At 43.1% G+C, this 24,221-nt stretch overlaps 1 protein-coding gene across 1 annotated transcript in view; it reads left to right on the forward strand.

Annotated features, from left to right (window-relative positions):
- The first annotated feature begins 7,889 nt into the window (after positions 1 to 7,889).
- LOC307032494 (uncharacterized protein) overlaps positions 7,890 to 24,221 on the forward strand; it is a 149,018-nt gene continuing 132,686 nt past the window's right edge. The window contains exons 1-3 of the mRNA XM_079670489.1: positions 7,890 to 8,147; positions 11,024 to 11,234; positions 13,029 to 13,136. Of these exons, the coding sequence (XP_079526615.1) occupies positions 11,122 to 11,234; positions 13,029 to 13,136 (221 nt within the window). The 5' untranslated portion in view covers positions 7,890 to 8,147; positions 11,024 to 11,121. The remainder of the gene's footprint in view (positions 8,148 to 11,023; positions 11,235 to 13,028; positions 13,137 to 24,221) is intronic.

The raw sequence follows: 24,221 nt of genomic DNA on the forward strand, positions 1-24,221 counted from the left end.
CATCACCCCACCCTAATCCACCCCCACCCTCATCACCCCCACCATCATCCACCTTCACCCTCATCACCCCACCCTCATCACCCCACCCTCATCACCCCCACCCTCATCCACCTTCACCCTCATCACCCCACCCTCATCACCCCCACCCTCATCACCCCACCCTCATCCACCTTCACCCTCATCCACCCCCACCCTCATCACCCCCACCCTCATCACCCCCACCCTCATCCACCCTCATCACCCCACCCTCATCACCCCCACCCTCATCACCCCACCCTCATCCACCTTCACCCTCATCCACCCCCACCCTCATCACCCCACCCTCATCCACCCCCACCCTCATCATCCCACCCTCATCACCCCACCCTCATTACCCCCACCCTCATCAGCCCCACCCTCATCACCCCACCCTCATCCAGCCCACCCTCATCCAGCTCCACCCTCATCCACCTCCACCCTCATCCACCCCCACCCTCATCACCCCACCCTCATCACCCCACCCTCATCACCAGGGGCGGACTGGGACTAAAACTCAGCCCTGGAAACTGAGCCAGTCCACATGAAATGTCAAATGTTAGAAATCCTCTGTTTATTATTTAAAGTTTTCCGTCAGATTCTCTCCTTTTCCCCTCTGTGTACACAGCTCCAGTTTGGGCACTGGCCTGTCATCAGATTTCATTTTTAGTTGCTGCTGTGTAGCAGAAGTTTAGTCAAATTATTTTTGATGAAATACTCCAAATCTCCTCCATAATTACACTTGCTTCAGTAGCTTGCTACTTTTTAAGGGCAGTGATGACAGTTACAGTACGAACTGAAGTTGATGCGATTTGATTGGATTGTGAGGCATGACGTGAGCCTCATCTGATTGGTCAATCCCTCAATTTCTTTTCACCAAGGGAAGCCAATTTCGGCTAGCCTCCTCTCGCAACAGAGAGTGCAATCTACTGTTTCATCATAACATCTAGTGCAGTGGTTCTCAACTGGTCAGGCCTCGGGACCCACTTTTTACTTGGTCAATAAATCGCGACCCAACCATTTTAAGCACTCAAATATTCAACAAAACCTGCTGTAATATTTACGTTTTTCAGCATACAATTTTAATGAAAGTGAAGTACAGTGCATATATCCCTTATATCCCTTCACAGAACTAAAGTATGCTTTAAAAAAGGTTTAATGAGATGATGGAATCAAAGCTGAACTATTTAAAAAGGCACACGTGCTGGAAACCCAACCCCAGAAGGGGGACTGGGGGGATTCTCCCCCAGGAGATTTTTAGAAATACTAACAAACTACACATTCTGGTACACTCTGAGAAGGAAATAAATAAATGTATTAGAACCCAACATATTAATAATATTTTATGCCATTGTTTGTTTTTCACTTTGTTCTGACAGCTGAACTTGCTGCTCCACACAGAGAGTAAAGAGGAGAGAGTCTGTGTGTGGCCAGTTTGTGTTCATTTTTATCTGAAGTTGTACCCATGGATGTATAAAGAATAGTTCTACCGCAAAGTTATTCTCCGTGGGGACTTCCGGCAAAACAATCTTGATTCTGATTGGCCAGAAGACTCGAAAAAAAATCAGCAAAGATGTTTTATTGAGTGGATAATCACTACTTGACAGAAGTTTTCAAAACCGTTTATGGTCTCCAGTACTTCCAGTCCAACGCCTACTGCATGCACAGCGTTAGAAAATCGGGCCTTCAAAATAAAAGTTTGACTTTGTTCCCAAATTTTTTTTTTAGAAAATTACAATTTCTTTTTTCAATTTAGTTTTCTTCAGTCACACATCCGCGACCCACTTGAAACGGGTCCGCGACCCACCAGTTGATAACCACTGATCAAGAGGGGCGCTGTTTCACTCTTTGGAAAATACTCAATGAGAATGGGGGAGAGATGGGCCGGCTGAATAATTACCAATAATTATTTATTTATTAAAATTATAACTACAATAAAAAAAAACAGGGGAAAACGCCACTGAGTTCAAGGGATAATTCTCACCCACCTCTTGCCCTGCACGTGTGCCAGTTGAGCTGGTTCTGCCACCGGCTCAACTCTGTCCCTCATCATGAACGCAGGAGGCTGGCTGTATATCTGAACTCGCGCCCTCATCATTCTCTTCATCATCTTGCACTTGTTCTAAGCTGCTGCTGATAGAGCTTAGCAGCGCTGCTGCCAAAAAGGTCTGTCAATTTGCGACATTTATATGCTTCACTTGCGAGTGACTTCACCTTTTTTTCCTCTTGCCTTCTCGGCCCAACCTTTTTCTTTTCGTTTTCTTTGATTTGTATCCATGTTTTTTCATTCTCACTGTTTGCCGCAGCGTCTAATCCCTTCTCTTCGTGTGGCCGGTCTTTTTTCTTCTTCGTGTGATTATTTGACAGATAAGAACCACACAACTGCATTAGCGGCCGCTGTCGCCCTCTGTCGGCCGTCAGTGCAACTTAAATGATTCCCCCTCTGGACCCTCTTCCAGCAGAGATGCTGCTTCCATGGACATCTTCAAGTCATCATTAAAAACTCACCTGTTCACCATGACCTTTGGCCTCTAACCCATCACAGCCCCCTGCTTCCTCTCCTACTGCTATTTATTTAATTTGTTTTACTTTATTATTTGCCCCTTTTGTTTGTTTGTTTGTTTGTCCACCATGTAAAGCGGCCTTGGGTTCCTTGAAAGGCACTATACAAATGTAATCTATTATTATTATTATTATTATTATTATTATTATTATTATTATTATTATTATTATTATTATTATTATTATTATTATTATTGTACTTCAATAAGAGTAGAACTACTCAGATCTGGTTCTTCAGTAAAAGTAGCATCAGAATCAGAAACAGGTTTATTACCAGGTAGGTTCACACGTACGAGGAATTTGACTAGGTGTCTTGGTGCATACATAAATATAAAAAACAAACATTAAAAAAAAGAACACAGATAGCGAACTATATTAAGAACACATATAGAGCTGCTCAGATCTGGTACTTGAGTTGACTCTAAAATCTGAGGACTTGACCTCTGACCCGCGAAAGTGTCTCTTGGATAAATGTTGGCCCTTGGACAAATGTAGTTGGTGATCCCTGGGATAGGGTAAGGGTTAGTTCATAATTAACTACGTCTGAAAGCAGAAGTCTATAGGGCAAATCATTGGAAGTCTTTTCAGTGAGAATGTCACAAAATTATTATTTGTTTAAAAGCCAAATTCTAGAAAAAATGTGAAAATGTGAAAAAAAAAGCAACATTTTGAAGAAAAAAAAATCTTATTCTGAAAGAAATTCACATTTGAGATGCATTGTGGGACATGTAGTTTATGGCCAACGTTCTTCTGTAAATCGGCATGTAACCGTATAATAAACGTATTATATTCTTTCAAAGCTCTTGTGGGGCCACATTAAATGAAGTCGCGGGCCGGATTTTGCCCCCGGGCCTTGAGTTTGACACCCCTGCTTTAGAGCTTCCCTCCAGCAGCTGTCTGATGCTTCCAGCTTCTGGTTTAAAGTCAGCTATCACGTTCTTTAAGTGCTCTTATTTTGAAGTGCTTCCTGTTTGCTGTTTACTTTCACTTTGTCCTCGCGGTGTCGCAGCTGCTTCTTCTTCTCTCGAAAGGTTTGTAACTCTTTGTGACTTTAGAGCTTTTAGAGACACCTCTTCTGACCAATCATTGCTCAGAGAATAACTCCACAGAGACACTTCTCACCATCTCTGTATTCGGATCACTTTTAATTATGTCTGTAACTTCTCTCTGTGTGTGTGTGTGTGTGTGTGTGTGTGTGTGTGTGTGTGTGCGTGTGCGTGTGCGTGTGCTTCTCTGAGTGTGTGTGTGTGTGTGTGTGTGTGTGTGTGTGTGTGTGTGTGTGTGTGTGTGTGTGTGTGTGTGTGTGTGTGTGTGTGTGTGTGTGTGTGTGTGTGTGTGTGTATTTCCTGAAGTTAACAAAGCACCGGAAATATATCTCTGCTGGTTGTTCCTCGTCACATGACCAGCGGAGTATTTAAAGAAAGGAATGAAAGATTAATAATTTATAATGATATGAACATGTGGAAATATTTAGAGAAATAATTTATAATATTGTATCCTCCTGGGACCCGAGGGAAAAAAGTGTCTTCCAATTTCCCTTTTTTGTGGTTTCCTACCTATTTAGGGTTAAAAAACATATTGCAATTTAGTCTTTTTTTATTTTATTTTTAAATGTTACAGTATGTCCGCTGTAGAGGACGTCGGGACCATATTAGTTTGAAAAGACAGCCAAAATGAACAGATAGACTATGTAACGTATTATGGTTATAGAGTGATATTAATACAATAATACATTCAGCTTTATTTAAAACATGAATAAGTAAATGATCTGAACATTGCTATTTATTTGATTACTACAAATGTAGTTTGGTTTTTGGTGAATCTTTCCGGATCTTCAAAGACTTTGTTGTCAATGTAGTGGGAAAAGTACCTCATTGACTCCAGTCGGCACGGGCTGTGGGTCATCTGGACTAGTTTGATGGATGTGGTCTCCATTTGACAAAGCTCATAGAAACAAAGCTGGCATCCCTGAGCAGGGACGTGCACAGACATTTGGAGGGGCTCTTGCTCTGAACTGGAAAAAGGGCCTCCCCCCGAAAAAAACCATAAGCAACATTAGCCCGTACCTGTGCACGTCCCTGTTCCTGAGGCAACTCTCATTTTTCATGGCTCCACTTAAAATAAAAACAACAAGAATACATCCGTGCTACTCTTGGCCCACAGAGGGACATGTCTCTCCAGCTCGTCCCTATCTGTCTCTCTGTCTGTATCTGTGCGCTCATGGAGCCTCCTGCATCTTTCCCCCCCTTCCTCTTGACCCTCTTCTATCCCAGGTGTGAAATCCTCATCTCTCTCATCATCTGAGAGCTCAACATATAGAGGACTTGTACTCTGACTCTAACATAGAGGACTCTTCCCCCCTGAGTAGGGATGGGTATCGTTACGATTTGATCGATACCGGTACTGCTGTATCGGTATTTTTCGATACTCTTATCGATACTTTTCAATAATTTGGTGCTCAAAATTATAGACATGAATACAGGATGTGAAGATTAAACGGTCACTTTATTGTAATTTTCTTGCAGAAATAACTGAATAACTTATACACTAGCTTCTCAGAAGCAGACACGAATAAATAAAATAACTTAAAGGGGCCTGGCTCGCCCTGTCATGCTTTTTGGGGTTTTCCCTCAGACAGAGGATGAAAAGAGGCTTTTTTTAACATTTGTAAATCATTTACATCTTCATCCAGACATTTCAAACTGACAACCTAGCTCGACAAGAGATCGTTAAAACATTGTCCTTCAGTGACATCATGCAAAACTGTGATATGAAGAAATTGGTCAAAAGGCTAAGATGGCAAAAAGATAAAGGCGAGTACGTATATTATTCTGGATTGTACTTTTAAATCATCACAAAATAAATGATGTGCTGAACTGAAACACGTCAACATGTGTCTGAAGGTTTAAACATAGAACAACGTATTTGAGCTTAAAATATGTCAATTCCTAGAAAACGGCCAACAATTGCTGAACCATACATTGAAACGTTGACCTTTTTTAAATGCAGTTTTCCAATTCACAATGACATCTGTAAGTTTAACTGGTTTATAAAGTATTTAATGAAAGGACAAATTATTATAGGTGTAGGAGCTCACATTAATACACTGTCAATGTTAATAAACTAAAAAAAGACAAGGCGATGTGCCTGCAAGACTGCACTCAGGTAAACAAAACATATTACCCGTGCGCAGCTAACCTGCCTGCGAGCCTTCGCTCAGGTCACATTTACACACGGCCCGGCTGAAGCCCGCTAGCAGTATTAGCACTAGCAGTATCGCTAGCAGCCACATTGACCACATTTAGGCTGTCAAATACGCTGCACCGTTTTAGATTCAATGAGTGTCTCGTTTGCAAATGCTTCATTAAGTTGCTTGTGTCACCCCCTTTACACGCAACTCATTGAGTACATAGATTGCAGCTTGCACTATCGCCACGACATTTTTTAAAGTGCACCCAGACCTTCGATCACTTCACTCTGTCCGCCATGCCTGCGGGAGTCTCACAACAATAACAAGAGCGCTGTTTAGAGTGACATTTACAGTGGCCAATCAGAAGGGTCTCAAACCGGATACATCACACAGGATGAGGGTTCCCAACCAACCAGAATGGCTTAAAGTTCAACTAAGGAAGTAGACGTAGCACATACCGAAAGCAGCACCGTTTGTACAGCGGCTTAATGGTATACCGATACCGTCCAATCAGGTACCGGTATTGACTTAATACCGGTTCTCGATACCCATCCCTACCCCTGAGTGTCTTGTCTTCATGTTGTGAACAGATGTGTGACTGGATGGTAAACCAAAGCAGTGAGAGAGCCTCTAGAGCAGGGGGTCAAACTCAATTTCATCACGGGCCACATCAGCATTGTGGTTGCACTCAAAGGGCCGGTTGTAACTTTAAAGGCCCAGATACACCGGCCCGAAATCGGCAGTAAATGGGAGTCAGGCCGAACATGAGCGTGGGCACGCCCTATTCAGAGTGGTGTGCGCTGCACCGTCGGGTCTTTTCTGCCGACCTGACGCCTTTTCTTGCCGATTCGGTGTCGAGAACGCCACCGGAAGTCGGACAAAGGGATAACACTGATTGGCTGTTCAGCTAGCGAATCAGTGCATGAGAAGCGTTAACGGAAGTGAGGGAGGTAAACAAATGATTTAACACAAGCGTGAGTCCAAGAGCTGCTAGCTCCAGTACCTCCCGTTCGTCCTGCTCGTTCATGTTTCCAATGGACGAGAGTGAAAATGGAAAGAAAAACGCTATTTGTTGTTTGTTTATATCACGGAGTCTGTTCTTCTTCTCTGTCTTCCGGTTGTTCCGGTTGTTACCTCTTTTGAATGATGAATACACACTAACGCCGCCTGCCGGTAAGGAGAGTTATTGCCACTCACGCATACGCAGTTCATACGTGCTTGGCTCAGATTTGCGGTGTGTTCCAGTGCGCGAAGTCGGCAAATACGCAGGAGAGTCCGGAGACGCAACAGTCAGTGTAGGCGACTTCTCAGGTGACTGGCCGGTGTATCTGGGCCTTTAGACTATATGAAAATACATATATAAATATTTAATATATAAAATAATGTATTATATGACAGCCTCTGCATTGGAATATTATGGGATAGTGCAGTGACCAACAACTGGCGGCCCGCGGACCACATGCGGCTCGCCAGACATTCTCATCCGGCCCGCACGGTGGGGGTGACTGTGGCGTTGGCGGAGTGGTTAGTGCATTCGCCCCCCACTCATTTTGTTTTTTTACAACGCCTCGTGAGTAATGTGCAGTACCGGAGTCCAACAGAGAGGCAGCAGCTGCGGGACAGTAGACTGCGTACTGCGTAGCCTTCCCTGCCCTGAAGAAGAAGTGATCCTTCGTTAGCGTGAAGAGTCTGCTAAGTTTTATGTAGTCCACAGTACCTGAGCGTGGCTCCACCAGCAACCCCCCCCCCCCCCCCCCCCCCACGGTCAACAACTTCAAAATTCTGGGCAACATAAAAATTGCTGGCCCGCGAAAGTGTCTATTGGATAAATGTTGGCCCTTGGACAAATGTAGCTGGTGATCCCTGGGATAGGGTAAGGGTTAGTTCATAATTAACTACGTCTGAAAGCAGAAGTCTATAGGGCAAATCATTGGAAGTCTTTTCAGTGAGAATGTCACAAAATTATTATTTGTTTAAAAGTCAAATTCTGGAAAAAAGGTATAAAAAAAGTTAAATTTTGAAGAAAAAAAAGTCAAATTCTGAAAGAAATTCACATTTGAGATGCATTGTGGGACATGTGGTTTATGGGCAACGTGCTTCTGTAAATCGGCATGTAACCGTATAATAAACGTATTATATTCTTTCAAAGCTCTTGTGGGGCCACATTAAATGAAGTCACGTGCCGGATTTTGCCCCCGGGCCTTGAGTTTGACACCCCTGCTTTAGAGCTTCCTTCCAGCAGCTGTCTGATGCTTCCAGCTTCCGGTTTAAAGTCAGCTATCACGTTCTTTAAGTGCTCTTATTTTGAAGTGCTTCCTGTTTGCTGTTTACTTTCACTTTGTCCTCGCGGTGTCGCAGCTGCTTCTTCTTCTCTCGAAAGGTTTGTAACTCTTTGTGACTTTCGAGCTTTTAGAGACACCTCTTCTGACCAATCATTGCTCAGAGAATAACTCCACATAGACACTTCTCACCATCCCTGTATTCGGATCACTTTTAATTATGTCTGTAACTTCTCTGTGTGTGTGTGTGTGTGTGTGTGTGTGTGTGTGTGTGTGTGTGTGCGTGTGCGTGTGCGTGTGTGTGTGTGTGTGTGCGTGCGTGTGTGTGTGTGTGTGTGTGTGTGTGTGTGTGCGTGTGTGCGCGCGTGCGTGTGTTTGTTCTCCGACATATTTCCTGAAGTTAACAAAGCACCGGAAATATATCTCTGCTGGTTGTTCCTCGTCACATGACCAGCGGAGTATTTAAAGAAAGGAATGAAAGATTAATAATTTATAATGATATGAACATGTGGAAATATTTAGAGAAATACTTTATAATAATGTATCCTCCTGGGAGCCGAGGGAAAAAAGTGTCTTCCAATTTCCTTTTTTTTGTGATTTCCAACTATTTAGGGTTAAAAAACATATTGCAATTTAGACTTTTTTTATTTTATTTTTAAATGTTACAGTATGTCCGCTGTAGAGGACGTCGGCACCATATTAGTTTGAAAAGACAGCCAAAATGAACAGATAGACTATGTAACGTATTATGGTTATAGAGTGATATTAATACAATAATACATTCAGCTTTATTTAAAACATGAATAAGTGAATGATCTGAACATTGCTGTTTATTTGGTCACTATAAATGTAGTTTGGTTTTTGGTGAATCTTTCCGGATCTTCAAAGACTTTGTTGTCAATGTAGTGGGAAAAGTACCTCATTGACTCCAGTCGGCACGGGCTGTGGGTCATCTGGACTAGTTTGATGGATGTGGTCTCCATTTGACAAAGCTCATAGAAACAAAGCTGGCATTCCTGAGCAGGGACGTGCACAGACATTTGGAGGGGCTCTTGCTCTGAACTGGAAAAAGGGCCTCCCCCCGGAAAAGAACATAAGACCTTTAGAAAATTGTAACTTGTTTTTAATGTAAAAGAAACCAAACGATTATTACATCAACTAAATTGAACAGTAATTCACATCTCATAACAAAATAAGCTAAGGCGACTACTTGCATTCGGTGACTTGATTGAAAAAATGTTTTGCGTTCCATATCTCATTAAAATATCTAATGTTAGTAACTATTAAAGACAAAATGGGGACAATTCTGTTCTCATGTAGTTTGGCCATTGTAACTGCTGTGCAGGACATACTGATAAAATAGGGCCTCTAACTAATTACCTTAAATAAACTCACTAATTAATGAAACCAGTTCAATTCACATTATTCTTATTCTTATCATTCTTTATGAGCGCAGTAACGGTAAGGTATCTAATTACTTATTTATTTAGTATTCCATAACTTAGTAACAGAGATGGTCAAACTAAAGTAGTAGAGACATGGCAGAAATCCTACAATGAAGCGGGACATTGAACTGTTCACCCCTGAGAGGGCGATCAAGAAAAGAGAGCGAGCGTTGGGGGAGTTCACAGATGAGAAGACACAGAAAGACAGAAGCACAATAACAACAAGGAGGCTATATTTAGGTGTTTTTTAGTAAATAACCGACGGTATCAAGAGGAAGTAAAGTCCCCTGGGTTGACCCTTATACCCTAACTGCCATGAGACAACTCAAAATCAAGTTTTCCAAAATCCGACACTGAGGTGGTCTTAACGCACCGGCAGATGACAGCGCTGACAAAGTGTGTTTCCCGCAGCGAGACGCTACAATACTAATCGTGGGCTCATCATGTTGATTCGGCCACAACAGAAAAGAGAAAAACAAACTCTCGCTCTCTCCAGAGGGGCAGGTCAGCCAAAAAGGCCAAACGGGCCGTTGCCCGGGCAACATTAGCCCGTACCTGTGCACGTCCCTGTTCCTGAGGCAACTCTCATTTCTCATGGCTCCTCTTCAAATAAAAACAACAAGAAGACATCCGTGCTACTCTTGGCCCACAGAGGGACATGTCTCTCCAGCTCGTCCCTATCTGTCTCTCTGTCTCTATCTGTGCGCTCATGGAGCCTCCTGCATCTTTCCCCCCCTTCTTCTTGGCCCTCTTCTATCCCAGGTGTGAAATCCTCATCTCTCTCATCATCTGAGAGCTCAACATCTGAATCTCCCTGAACTATCTGGTGCAGAAAATGTCTGCTTCAGTTCCGTCTCCTGCAACAATATAGAGTCATAAAGTCCATGAAGACGGTCCTGACGTCCACTAGAATGGACATTTATAAAAGAGCTGTTATTAGAAAACTTGAATTATTGAATTGCTTTCAGAACTAATTATATAGTTCCTCACATGTTAATAAAAAGAACATATATGATTTTCATGGTAAAAATTACAATTATTCAACAATATTTGACTTCTCCTCCTGCTTCTATAACATGTTGTTTTTGGTATGCCAGCCATTTTGGATGAAAAGAAAGAGGAACTTCATGTGGAAATATAAAGAGGAATCATTTATAATAATATATGCATGAGGAAATATAAAGAGGAATCATTTATAATAATATATGCATGTGTAGATTGGCCACCAGAGGGCGACAGATCCCCTCAGCCTCATTCACAGACACACTGTTCACTAAAGAACAATTCAAATCTATAGTAAACAGAGATAAGAGTAAAGGAGCATGAAATAAAATACATATCATTAAAATAAATAATATTAAAATACTTTTGTTAACAGGAATCGTGGTAACATATACAAAAAAAATGTAATAATCTAATATAAATAATATATGAAACAATTATAAATACAAGGGGTAATATAAAGCAAACTAATGTTTAAATATAAAAGACATACATTTAAGAATGAATAAATGTGGAGATTTTATTTTCAGAGTCCAATTGAAGTGAAGCGTGATCCCAAAGAAAGGCAAAGAGGAAGCAACAGGAAGTGGTTTCCTCCTAAAGGTTACACTGTGAGGGTCCTAACAACATGGACCTGGAACCTGGACCTGGACCCGGACCTGGACCTGAACCTGGACCTGGACCTGGACCTGAGTCCTCTAAGAGTGACCCCTCAATGGAGCCTCAATCTGCTGATGGGGGGTAAGACTCCAACTGACTAAAAGCCGTTTGATATAAAGTTATAGACTTTTATTGTCATTGTACAAAAATACAATGAGATTCAGAGTGCAGCCCTGCCCCAGTGTGCAATAACTAGACATACATAACAATACAAACACGGCAGTAGGACAGACAACATAAACAATCACACGGGGGAAAAGATTGTTAAAAATAGTGATGTAAAAATAAGTGCATTAAAATGTGTATATGTGTGAAGATGATTACGGTTATTGCATTACGTGTGGTAGTGAAGCAGCCTGACGGCCCAGGGGTACAAACAGATTTTTTGTCTGTTTGTCCGTGATTTGAAGCTCCTGTATCTCCTCCCATGAAGTCAGTTGTTGTCGGTTTTAAAGCTTCTGTGTAACCTTCAGGAAGTCCAAAGGTCAAAGGTTTGATTTGTCATATACACAGATACAGTGAAGAAATGCAATAGAGTTTATCCAACAATAACGCAGAATAATATATATATATATATATATACTGTATATATATATATATATATATATATATTTATTTATATATATATATATATATATATATATATATATATATATATATATATATATATATATAAATAAAGCAGCCATGTCAGGTCCTCAGTGATGTGGACCCCGAGGAACCTGAAGCTGCTGACTCTCTCCACCGTAGTCCCATTGATGGCGATGGGGGCGTTGTTATCCTGGCACCAAGATGTCAGGTTTTCGACCTTCTCTCTGTACGTCGTCTCGTTGCCGTCGGTGATCAGGCCGATGAAGGTCGTGTCGTCAGCAAACTTCACGATTGTGTTGGAGCTGTGTGTGGCCAAGCAGTCGTGAGTGAACAGGGAGTAGGGGAGAGGGCTGAGCACACAGCCTTGAGGGGCTCCGGTGTTGAGGATCAGGGTGGAGGCAGAGTCCTGCATCGGGTCGGGTACCCGACGGGTGACCCGCAAAAAAGGTGATTCGCGGGTGGTATTTTTTCAAACGCTTTTTTCCGGGTTCGGTTCTGGGTAAAACAAAGATGATGCGGGTCGGGTCGCGGGTGTTGCATAATACATATATTAAAATAATAATAATTGAGTTTAATGTTTAAATCCTCAGACCTCTCCCCCGCGGGACCGCGCATAATCATAACCTCTGCAGCGCATCGATCTGCTTCTGAGTGCGTCACATTCTGAATGGCTGAGGTGACAAATATGCAACTGCGTGTGTTAATAATTGCACGTTTTCACTGCTCATATATATGTGGGGTCGGGTTGGGTTGCGGAAATAATTGGCAATATGTGCGGTAGCTGGGCGGGTTCGGTATTGCACGTCACGGGTGCGGGGCGGGAGCGGGTCTTGAAAATCAGACCCGTGCAGGACTCAGGGTGGAGGATGTGATGTTTCCCACCCGCACTGCCTGGGGTCTGCCCGTCAGGAAGTTCAGGATCAGTCCGGAGTCTGCATGAACTCTCTGGCGTTATCCTTTAAAGACACATTCTTTACGTTAGCTTCACACTGCTGGTGCTGGAGTGCAGCTGAAGAGAGGCGAGGCGCTTCGTAGATAAACTTCACCTCTTTTGGATTTTCTCTGAAAAGCTGTCCTTCACATAGAGAGCAGTCCACCGGCTGATATAGGGAGCTCAGAAAGTCAGGAAGGTTTAAATGTTTAATGTTCTTTTCAATCTGTTCACACATCGGCAACACAAAGCGATCACTAGCATTACATTGTTATATAAAGTGACTCGAAGAGATTTAACATATTTTCCATCAGTTTCTCTCCAGCTGGCAAAAGCATCTGTTTCTGTTTCAGGGTCCAGCAGCAGAGAGCAGACTCTCCCAGCTGTCTGTCCTTCAAGAGCGACTGGTCGAAGGACGACGTCTTAGACTTTAAAGGACGACCTCCATCTGCTGATCAGAGGTAAGCTGTAACTCATAGTAAGAGTCCGGTTATCATTGAATAAAACTAGTCCGTATGAAGTCTTGTCCAACTTATTTTCCAGCAGTTTTTCTCCAGCATGTTTTACGGCCACATAATCAGGAGAGAGGAAGTCGTTTTTTCTCAGCGAGAACTGAACCTGTTAAGCCTGAATATTGTTGTGTTTGCCCCCGCCGGCACGGAACTGTGTGTCAGGGCTTCTTAACATTTAACAACCTACTAATGTGTCATACCCACTTAACGGGAAGAAACTCAGCTAACTGACGATATGAACAATTTTTACCGAAACAAAACACAAGTCTAAAGCCGGGCGTCTGAATTAGCACTAAGCGAAAGAGTGCTAACGCACTTAGCAAATAACTCACGGTAGCAATATTGTATATTCATCAGATCTGAACAAACAAGATATTATATTATATTGATTCCGATAGTATAAGTATCATCACTGTGCGACCAAAACTCACGGCAGCGAAAGCCAGGAAAGACAACACACAACTTGACTTTACGTCTTACCTTTGCTGTTTTCTGATCAAAAGTTGTGTTTCAGGGCATTTGAACGCAGACAAACGCTGCTGAAGGTTAATCCAATGTCTCTGTGTCACTTTGAAATGATTACTGATAATCCATCATAACCTTTATGGCAATAAACGTATTTTACAAATAGAGTGTAACAGAGCTTCCGGTTTTGGGCAAACTGCGTGCGCTTCACTCTCACTCCTCAATAGCAGGGCTCAACGCTAACTTTTTTAAGTGGTTGCCAGGCAACCAGGCATCAGCTTTTGGTTGCCAAAACTGAAAATACGGTTGCCATTTTTAGTCATCTTATATTTTAAATAATGAAGATACTATACAGTTATTCATCAACTTAATAATGAACATGTGACACAAAAGAATGTTCAAATGCTTTACAATAAGTAATTAACACAATTATCTGAAACCTAAGTGGTAGGAAACTCGTCCACCCTCAATGGCTGGTATACTAAACACCAGTAGTGCAGCTGCTGTCATGTTCTTCACAGATCCCTCAAACATGAATTGAGCAAGTCACTAGTTTCTTAGCAATCCGTTGTCTCCCTTTCAAATGTGGGTTTGACCTTTGTGCTGACCCCCACCATAGATCCAATGGCCCTTCAGCATTGAATTCTTGGATTGGCCAGACAAATACATTTCTAATGTTAAATAAATGAAAACCATTCACAGTTAAGAATTAGATATTAATTATTAATGCTGTAAATGACCTTTTATAAGTCTAACTATATTTAACATGTGTTACCTTTTTATAGAAGTGATTATATTTTTATGCCAATATTTTCCTATGGTAAAGTTTCGTTTAGCGCTTTTATTTTGGTAGTAATAAGATCGGGACTCTTATTTTGAAGGAACTTTTACCGGAAGTGAATGCACAACGGAGCAGAATGAAATCAACCCACTCAAAATATTTCTTCTTAGAGTAAGTGAGAAATGGATTTAACTTCTGTATGACAGCTACCATGCTGGAGAATTAAGAAACAATAATTGTATGCAATCATTTGTGGGATTAATAATTAATATCTAATTCTTAACTGTGAATAGTTTTTTATTTATTTAACATTAGAGATGTGTTAGTCTGGCCAAACTTGATGGCAACCTAAAATCCCTCTCTTTCCGTATCTCAGACAGAAGATATTATTGGAGACAAAACAGCCAATCAGAATGGACCTTCTCGAGTTCTCCGATTTGGTTGGTTTTGTGGCACATTCGTAACACTGTGCCAACTTGGAGCCCGCAGGCAAACCTGAGCGCGCACTGGGTGGAGAGGTTGAGCGAGGGAGAGAGAGCGTGTGCAGGAGTTTGTGACAGGGCTTGAGTCAATTTCTCTTCAAAATAGAATTGATGTGTTTGCAAAATCTATTTTTCTGTGGTCTAAAATGTTCAATTGGCGCTCAATAACATTTTCTATGCTCAAAATGTTTCATTGCTTGCTCAGGATAGAGGCACAAAAATAACACCATATGTTTCGCCTCCCAAGACTTTACCCATTTCCTCTTTGCTTTACGTTCGGGTTCATCTGGCTTTTTATCAGTTGAATCACTTTGAACATTCGTTTGAGATGTTGACGGGTTGGCCGAACTTTTTACCCCACAGCCAAATAACTTACTTTGCTTCGCCATTAATTGTAAAACAAACACACGGCGCACCGCATGCGAGTAAACATGCATCGCTTTCTGGCTCCGTAATCACACCAACGCACGTGCAACTTAAGTATCAGGTTCCGACTGGTCACAACAATAATTAAATATCACTCTTAATACAACAAATAATTAACATGTATCTCTTTTGGGGTGCACATTTAGCTGTTTGCTGTCCTTATTTCTCTATGTTAGAAACTGGTTGCCACTGATGGAAACCAAAGGCCAAGAAGTGGTTGACATTTTTTCTGAATGGTTGCCAATGGCAACCTGGCAACCGTTACTGTTGAGCCCTGCCAATGGTAATATTTAGGTGGATTTAGGAATCCCCCCTCGATTCTATTGGCTCTAACGGTTCAAAACAGGATGTCAATCACCAAAATCAACCAATGAGTTCCAGAGATATGGCAAATAAACCCAAATGACCCCAAAGGTGTTTTTTTTCTAAACCCCTCTAAAAAGGTCAAATGTCACTTGTTTTGCATCAATCTTGAAACAAGCTTTTAGTCTACTATCCCATCATTCAAGGGTGGTTTTCACGATAAGTAATGTTTTTTTTTTGGACGGACACTATAGAGTGGCGAAGTCACGCCCATCTACTTCCGGTCCATGGGACCTTATTTCGGAAAAATGATGTATTGAAGTCAATGGAGAGAGAAAGATTATCTCTCGATCCCGTTTGAATCGTGCCATGAATTACACATACGATGTTTGTCAATTTAAAAAATAATTTCCATGTCAAAAAAGTTTTTGTTTGTTTGTTTTAAGTTTGTCTTAAAACTGTTGAAATATAAGACTATGAAAAATACGCAACTATAAAGACTACAAATCCCAGAGTCCCGGTCCCGCATGCCGGCTCTCACGGAACCGACTAACTCCCCTTGTGTGTGTGTACAGCTCTCAACATGCCCAGACTTGGAGTGATTTTCACCTCTTTTAATACTTTCCGCCTCGTTCTGAAAGAAAGAAGTGAAATGTGCCGACATGACGGCCGTCTTGGTGTGTGGTGCGAGAGGGAGATGTAGTTCATTGAGTGTAATTCAGCGTTTCACACAAACAAAAGTGTGACTTCACAGTTTTACCACACATTTTAATTTTTTTGACTTGTAAAATGATCTTTTAAATTGATAAACATCATATGTGTAATTCGTGGCACAATTCAAACGGGATCGGAAGATAATCTTTCTCTCCCCATTGACTTCAATACGTACTTTTTCAGAAATAAGGTCCCATGGAGCTCCCCCGGAAAGGGAGGGACTTCGCCTCTCTATAATTTACATTTTTTTACTATGTTCAATCTGAATTGACTTTAAAATAAAAACATCTATATTGATTCTGACTCATCTGCATTCAACTCACAGGTTTATCATTGCTTTGAGAAAAAATATTAATAATTTACCCCTTTTTAGAAGTGAAGATATAGTCATTTGTTCTGGGCATATCATACGTTTTTGTCCAGCTTGCATCGGTTTCTGTTTCAGGGTCCAGCAGCAGAGACCAGACTCTCCCAGCTTTCTGTCCTTCAAGAGCGACTGGTCGAAGGATGACTTCTTCGACTTTAAAGGGCGACCTCCATCTGCTGATCAGAGGTAAGCTGTAACTCATAGCAAGAGTACGGTTATCATAGAATAAAACTAGTTCTTAAACTCAACGTCCGACCCCTCCTCATGTCCAAAGTGTTTAGTTGTGAACGTCCACACTGGGAGGGGCAGTGAAACTCCATCTGAAAGCTCAGGCTGTTCAGAAGCTGTTCCACCATCTCTCAAACACTTCTGATTTAGGAGACTGAGCCTTCATCAAAGTCACAACCAGCTCTACTGCCAGGTGAACTCTGACCCCTGCTGTGGGGCTGGAGGTGGAGCTGGGGGGGTAACGGGGGCTGGTGTAAGAACTGTCCCTAGGTCTGTCCTCTTCCTGATGAACAGCTGTTAGCCAGCTGCAGAGTCCAGTCTCTATCCACACAGCCACGTTCCAGGAAGACCAGAATGAAGGATGGACAGAATCCTCTTCAACAGTAGCTGGAAATAAATATTCCTGTAGTGCAAAGTTCCCGCTGACGCACAGGACCACCAGCCTGTTTCCCTGTCCTCCTTTACCCTGAGTGTGTCTCTGTGTGGACAGACATCATGTGAGCTAATGCTTCATGGTTCCTCCACAGAGGGGACCAGGAGAGCTGGGAGGTTCCCGGTGGTCAGTCTGCCCAGCAGCATCAGACACAGCTGGACTCCATATTCACGGTGAGTACATGTACTCCAGATACTTGAGCTCTCTTCTGTTCACAGTCATCTCCATGCTGCACTTTCAGAGAGTCAGTCTGTCCGGATCTGATGTTTGGATCCATGGTTTACAGGGCCGTGGGAAGTAGGGGTGCTGAGGGTGCTGCAGCACCCCCTGGTGGAGGACAGGGGATCTGCACTTCCACAAGATATAATAATAAAAAAAACGAATTTTCAGCCTTGATGTAACAACATTCATAATTAAGTAAAGATAACACCCTTTTCACCCCGGTTACATTTTCCATTTGTCCTGTACGATGGGCGCTGTAGTGATAAAAGTGGGGGATGTTGGCTTAGCAGGCGCCCGCAGCTCACAGCCAAAGTGAGAGAGATAGAGAGAGGGGATACCGCGGTACCGGCGGGGATTGTTGTTAGCTTCTGCTGCGCTAACGGATATAAGAAGCTGTTTCTACAATCATGTGGAGGGAGAGTCCTCTCCTGTCAGAATGAGAGGCTCAGTGAGGTAAAGGACTCTGAGGGCTTAGATAGTTCACTTTAGTCGAAGTTATCTCAGTGGGTCTCAAACGTTTTGATCACAATTTATGTAAACAAATATTTCCAAGGCACACCTTTATAATTATTAGGATAAATAAAAACAGGTTTGAAATCATTGCAATGTATACTATAGGACAGTAAACCAAAAATATGGTTTAAAACTGGAGAGATTTTCTAAAATATACATAAATAAATAAATGTTAACTGGTAAAATAAGATATGAATGAACAACACAAATAAAATAAGTTACATGTATTTGTTATCGGCTATGGTAGGTTATTGGAAAAGTTCACATACTTATTTGATTAATAAAATGCAAACCGATCTTTTTCATATGGGTGTTTAGAGTTGTACCCCCTAGATCAGTCTCTAATTGGGCGCTTAAAGTGCACCAGATTGAAGCATTTTACTTTAAAATGATAAAAAAATCTTCCCGGGGGGACACCCCCGGACCCCCCTAGAGGATGTGAAGTCCACCCCCCCAATTAAAACATGTTATAATATATAATACATTTTAAGCCTTGTTATATAAGCTGTCCACCATGTCAATATATTTCTCTTTTTGCAGTGTATTGGTCTTTAGTAGAGGTTTTTCATTGCCAGCTAAAATCTTGCCTAGCAGCACATTGGTCAGAACCAGCCCTGGTGTCATCCCCACAGCACCCCCCATTTGAAACATGTTCCCACGGCTATGATGGTTTATAGTTTGTGTCCTTCATGTGATGTTCCAGCTGCTGGAGGACCACATCGTCACCTTTGTGAAGAGCGAGCTGAAGAAGTTCCAGAAGGCTCTGAGTTCAGATTACCCAGAAGGCTTAGAGAGTCAGAGGGAGGATGAGGAGGTGTTGGAGGCTGAGGATGAAGAGCAGAGGAGGAGCAGAGAGGCCTTCCTGAACATCACACTGCACTTCCTGAGGAGCATGAAGCAGGAGGAGCTGGCTGAGCGTCTGCACAGCAGTAAGAGGGTTTCTATAGAGAGTTAACACTCTGGATAAATGTCTCCTCTGCTGATGTCTCAAGAGACCAACATATATCCATACTTCATTCAGAGAACCAGAGTTACAGTGTGACCTCATGATCTTTGTTGTGTGTTCTTTCAGGAACCATTGCCGCAGAGTGTCAGCGTAAACTTAAGTCCACCCTGAAGGAGAGGTTCCAGTGTGTGTTTGAGGGCATTGCTAAAGCAGGAAACCCAACCCTTCTGAACCAGATCTACACAGAGCTCTACATCACAGAGGGGGGGTCTGCAGAGGTCAATGCTGAACATGAGGTCAGACAGATTGAAACAGCATCCAGGAAACCAGACAGACCAGAAACAACCATCAGACAAGAAGACTTCTTTAAAGCCTCACCTGGAAGAGATGCACCAATCAGAGCAGTGCTGACAAAGGGCGTGGCTGGCATTGGGAAAACAGTCTTAACACAGAAGTTCACTCTGGACTGGGCTGAAGGCAAAGCCAACCAGGACATCCAGTTCATATTTCCATTCACCTTCAGAGAGCTGAATGTGGTGAGAGAGAACAAGTACAGCTTGGTGGAACTTGTTCATCACTTCTTCTCTGAAACCAGAGACGCGGGAATCTGCAGGTTTGATCAGTTCCCGGTTGTGTTCATCTTTGACGGTCTGGATGAGAGTCGACTTCCTCTGGACTTCCTCAACACTGAGATCCTGACTGATGTCACAGAGTCCACCTCAGTGGATGTGCTGCTGACAAACCTCATCAGGGGGAAGCTGCTTCCCTCTGCTCGCCTCTGGATAACCACACGACCTGCAGCAGCCAATCAGATCCCTCCTGAGTGTGTGGACATGGTGACAGAGGTCCGAGGGTTCACTGACCCACAGAAGGAGGAGTACTTCAGGAAGAGGTTCAGAGATCAGGAGCAGGCCGGCACCATCATCTCCCACATCAAGAAATCACGAAGCCTCCACATCATGTGCCACATCCCAGTCTTCTGCTGGATCTCTGCTTCAGTTCTGGAGGAGGTGTTGAAAACCAGAGAGGGGGGAGAGCTGCCCAAGACCCTGACTGAGATGTACATCCACTTCCTGGTGGTTCAGTCCAAAGTGAAGAACATCAAGTATGATGGAGGAGCTGAGACAGATCCACACTGGAGTCCAGAGAGCAGGGAGATGATGGAGGCTCTGGGGGAACTGGCTTTTGAGCAGCTGCAGAAAGGCAACCTGATCTTCTATGAGTCCGACCTGACAGAGTGTGGCATCGATATCAGAGCAGCCTCAGTGTACTCAGGAGTGTTCACACAGGTCTTTAGAGAGGAGAGAGGACTGTACCAGAACAAGGTGTTCTGCTTCGTCCATCTGAGCTTTCAGGAGTTTCTGGCTGCTCTTCATGTCCATCTGACCTTCATCACCTCTGGAGTCAACCTGCTGGCAGAAGAACCAACAACCTCCCAGAAGCCTAAAGTCAAACCTGAACTAACACATCTCTACCAGAGTGCTGTGGACCAGGCCTTACAGAGTCCAAACGGACACCTGGACTTGTTCCTCCGCTTCCTCCTGGGTCTTTCTCTGCAGACCAATCAGAAGCTCCTACGAGGCCTGCTCACACAGACAGGAAGTGGCTCAGAGACCAATCAGGAAACAGTCCAGTACATCAAGAAGAAGATAGATGAGGATCTGTCTGCAGAGAGAAGCATCAACCTGTTCCACTGTCTGAATGAACTGAATGATCGTTCTCTCGTGGAGGAGATCCAACAGTCCCTGAGTTCAGGAAGTCTCTCCACAGAGGATCTGTCTCCTGCTCAGTGGTCAGCTCTGGTCTTCATCTTACTGTCATCAGGAGAAGATCTGGACGTGTTTGACCTGAAGAAATACTCTGCTTCAGAGGAGGCTCTTCTGAGGCTGCTGCCAGTGGTCAAAGCCTCCAGGAAAGCTCTGTAAGTACAGAGATCATTGATTTAGAGAATCAGTTATTAACACACTGCTGTCTTCTGAATAACTGTTGTCCTCATCGTCTCTTCAGGCTGAGTGGCTGCAACCTGTCAGAGAGAAGCTGTGCAGCTCTGTCCTCAGTCCTCAGCTCCCAGTCCTCTAGTCTGAGAGAGCTGGACCTGAGTAACAACGACCTGCAGGATTCAGGAGTGAAGCTGCTGTCTGCTGGACTGGAGAGTCCACACTGTGAACTGAAGACTCTCAGGTCAGAGACCAGAACAGTTTGACTTAGCCAGCAATACAAGTCAATACCACCATCAGCCATGCTGCTGTGCTGTGGGAATACCATCACTCACATCTGTATCTTTGTAACGCAACAATGAGAGAACACACGTTATACCATCATCGATTACATTCAAGATTCAGAGATGTATTGTCATGTCATATACACAACTACGGTGTAGTTCTGCAATGAAGGAAACACGTAGGTCAGAGGTTCCTCAACAGTGCAATTACAAGACGTACATTTTTATAGAAATAAAATAATAATAATATAGTCTGCAAAAATGTATAAAAACAGAGCAAGCTCAGGTGCTTAACTCTCTCTTAACATTGTTGTTGTGAAACGAGACACAACAAATGTGTCACAATTCTCCAAATGACTCCTGGATCGACCTTCTTTAAAGCCTCTAAAAGGAGCTTTCATTATGAGTGATTTGGGCAGCTCTTATTGGACGAAGCGTTTGACCTCCAGAACTCATTTGGGTAGTTTCAGCCGAGCACCTCCTAGTCCGAGACTCTCTTCCTGGAAACGGTGGATTGCTCCCTCCGGGTTGGCAGTGAGCGGCCGTTTCTCAATGTCGAGTAAAGCTGCTGCAGAGCCACTATTTCAAGTATACTCCGACATCGAGTGGCGCCGAATGCTGGGCATTTAAACAGTCCTTCGGCGCTACTCGATGATGTAGTATACTTGAAATAGTGGCTCTGCAGCAGCTTTACTGGACATTGAGAAACGGCCAGTTTCTCTCCAAAGTGGGGAGTTCAACTATCTCAGGGTCTCGTTAACGAGGGAGGGTCAAATGAAGCGTTAGATGGACAGACGGTTTGTTGCAGAGTCAGCAGTGATGCAGGCGTTGTACACAATCGTTAAGAGAGAGGAAGCTGAGCTGGAGGTCCGTCTGCGATCAACCCTTACTCCCCGTCATGAGCTTTAGGTAGTCACTGAAAGGATGAGACCACAGATACAAGCAGTCTAACTGAGCGTCAGATTAAAGCTTCTTCTGCAGGCTGACTGGGCCTCAGAGATTGGGGGAGGAGCTCTGAAGAGACAGAACATGCTGAGTGATTTAATTTGTGTCCTGAGACGCCTCAGGACCAGCCAGCAGGAGCTGAGGTGGTGCTGGTTAAACACCATTTCATTATTCTGTGTCTAACACTCTGGATGATTTCTGAAATACTCCATGTATCTCCACAATGAGCAGCCCTGATAGGCCACACTGTGAGCGTCTCAGACGATCTGCCTGGTGGTGTTGGAGGTCTGATGTCCAAACTGTAGTAGAGTGTGTCGGCTGCAGATCTTCTTGTAGTCATCTCTCTGTGTCTTTGTTCACATTATTCTCTATTCCTTTGTTTTATGATCTGTTCATATCAATAAGACCCTTACCATGGCTGTCCAGTTGAACTGTGAAGCAGTGACTGGAGTTTTAGGTGTAGAGATGACCCAGAGGTGATGCAGTAATAAGCCCCGCCCCCTTCCAGTCCTGGACCCTCAGATGATCTGACGGCTTGTTTGTGTGTCTGCAGGCTGTCAGGCTGTCTGATCACAGAGGAAGGCGGTGATGCTCTGGCCTCAGCTTTAAACCCCTCCCATCTGAGAGAGCTGGACCTGAGCTACAATCATCCAGGAGCCTCAGGGGGGAGGCTGCAGTCTGCTGGACTGGACACGCTCAGGTATGGATCACTAATGGCCTAAACAAGGGGTTCCCAACCTTTTTTCCCAAGAGCCCCCCCCCAAATGACTCTGGTTGGAAGTTGCGCCCCCCCCCCCCCACACACACACGGGGGGTAGTATTTAGTTATAGGATGATGAAAGCGTAATTAAGGAGCACTATTGGAGTGACTTTGATGGTTATTGGACTCAGGATTCGTTTATTTGGATTCTCGCTGTATGAAGAAATTAAAGAGCGGCGCAAGTGGAAACAATTCACAAAGGGATTAAAGTGTTTAAAACACATGCTCAAAGTAAGCCGGGTTTTGCCGATGTGTTTATGTGGATTCAAAAGTCGAAAATACTCTACAAAATGGAGGAGACCGATCTGATCGGAGCAACTGTGACAAATCATCCAACTGAATTAAAAAATAAAAAGGAAAAATGAAAAAAAAGTCTGAATATGATATCTGTCCTCAAATCATCTGAGGCCTGGCGCACCCCCTGTGATCACCCCCATGGGGGGCGTGCCCCCCAGGTTGGGAAACACTGGCCTAAACAATGCCTGCAAAAAGAAAAAGACACTATATAGCAGAGGTGGGAGTAAGTCCTTCATGTGCAAGTCATGAGCAAGTCTCAAGTCTTGACCTACAAGTATCAAGCAAGTCCCAAGTCACTGTGGTGAGAGTCAAGCAAGTCAAGTCAGAGGACATTCTGATGAATAAGCCCAGTTTCCACATTTCAATCAGTTCAAAGACAGTGGTTATGAAAATGGATTCAACCCACACTATGATCTTCATTACATACACAGCTAATCATTTGAAATCTAATTCAGACCGATGACGATCATATTAGATTCATATTAACCCTAGAACTGCAGACAATATAGCTAGGACTCAGAAAGTCTGTTCAAAAAGGCAGAACTCCAGGTAAGAAAATCAGATATGGCATTTTCCATTCCACATATTGAATTTAAAGGTCTGTTAACACTAGAACCGCCAACAGCGTCAGCTCCTACAGAGATATCATTAGATCATTTCATTTGTTCCTCTTCATCATTTCCTTATAAACTAAGCAGGACGATTTAAAACTCACTTAATTGGGTTCATTTAGAAATGGCTTCAGTTTATCATCAGAACAGATCAAAAAGTTCAGATTCATTTTACAATAAATCCAGGAATGATGCACTTCTACAAACAAAAACAACATCATTAAAACATTTAAACAAACTACTAAAAGTAGAAGAACTACATTATTCAAAAGTGTAATGTGAATGTTTAGTTTATGAATCCCTTGGAGGTTCTAGTGTTC

This window comes from Notothenia rossii (assembly GCF_949606895.1).
Source record: "Notothenia rossii genome assembly, chromosome: 3".
Lineage (NCBI taxonomy): Eukaryota > Metazoa > Chordata > Actinopteri > Perciformes > Nototheniidae > Notothenia > Notothenia rossii.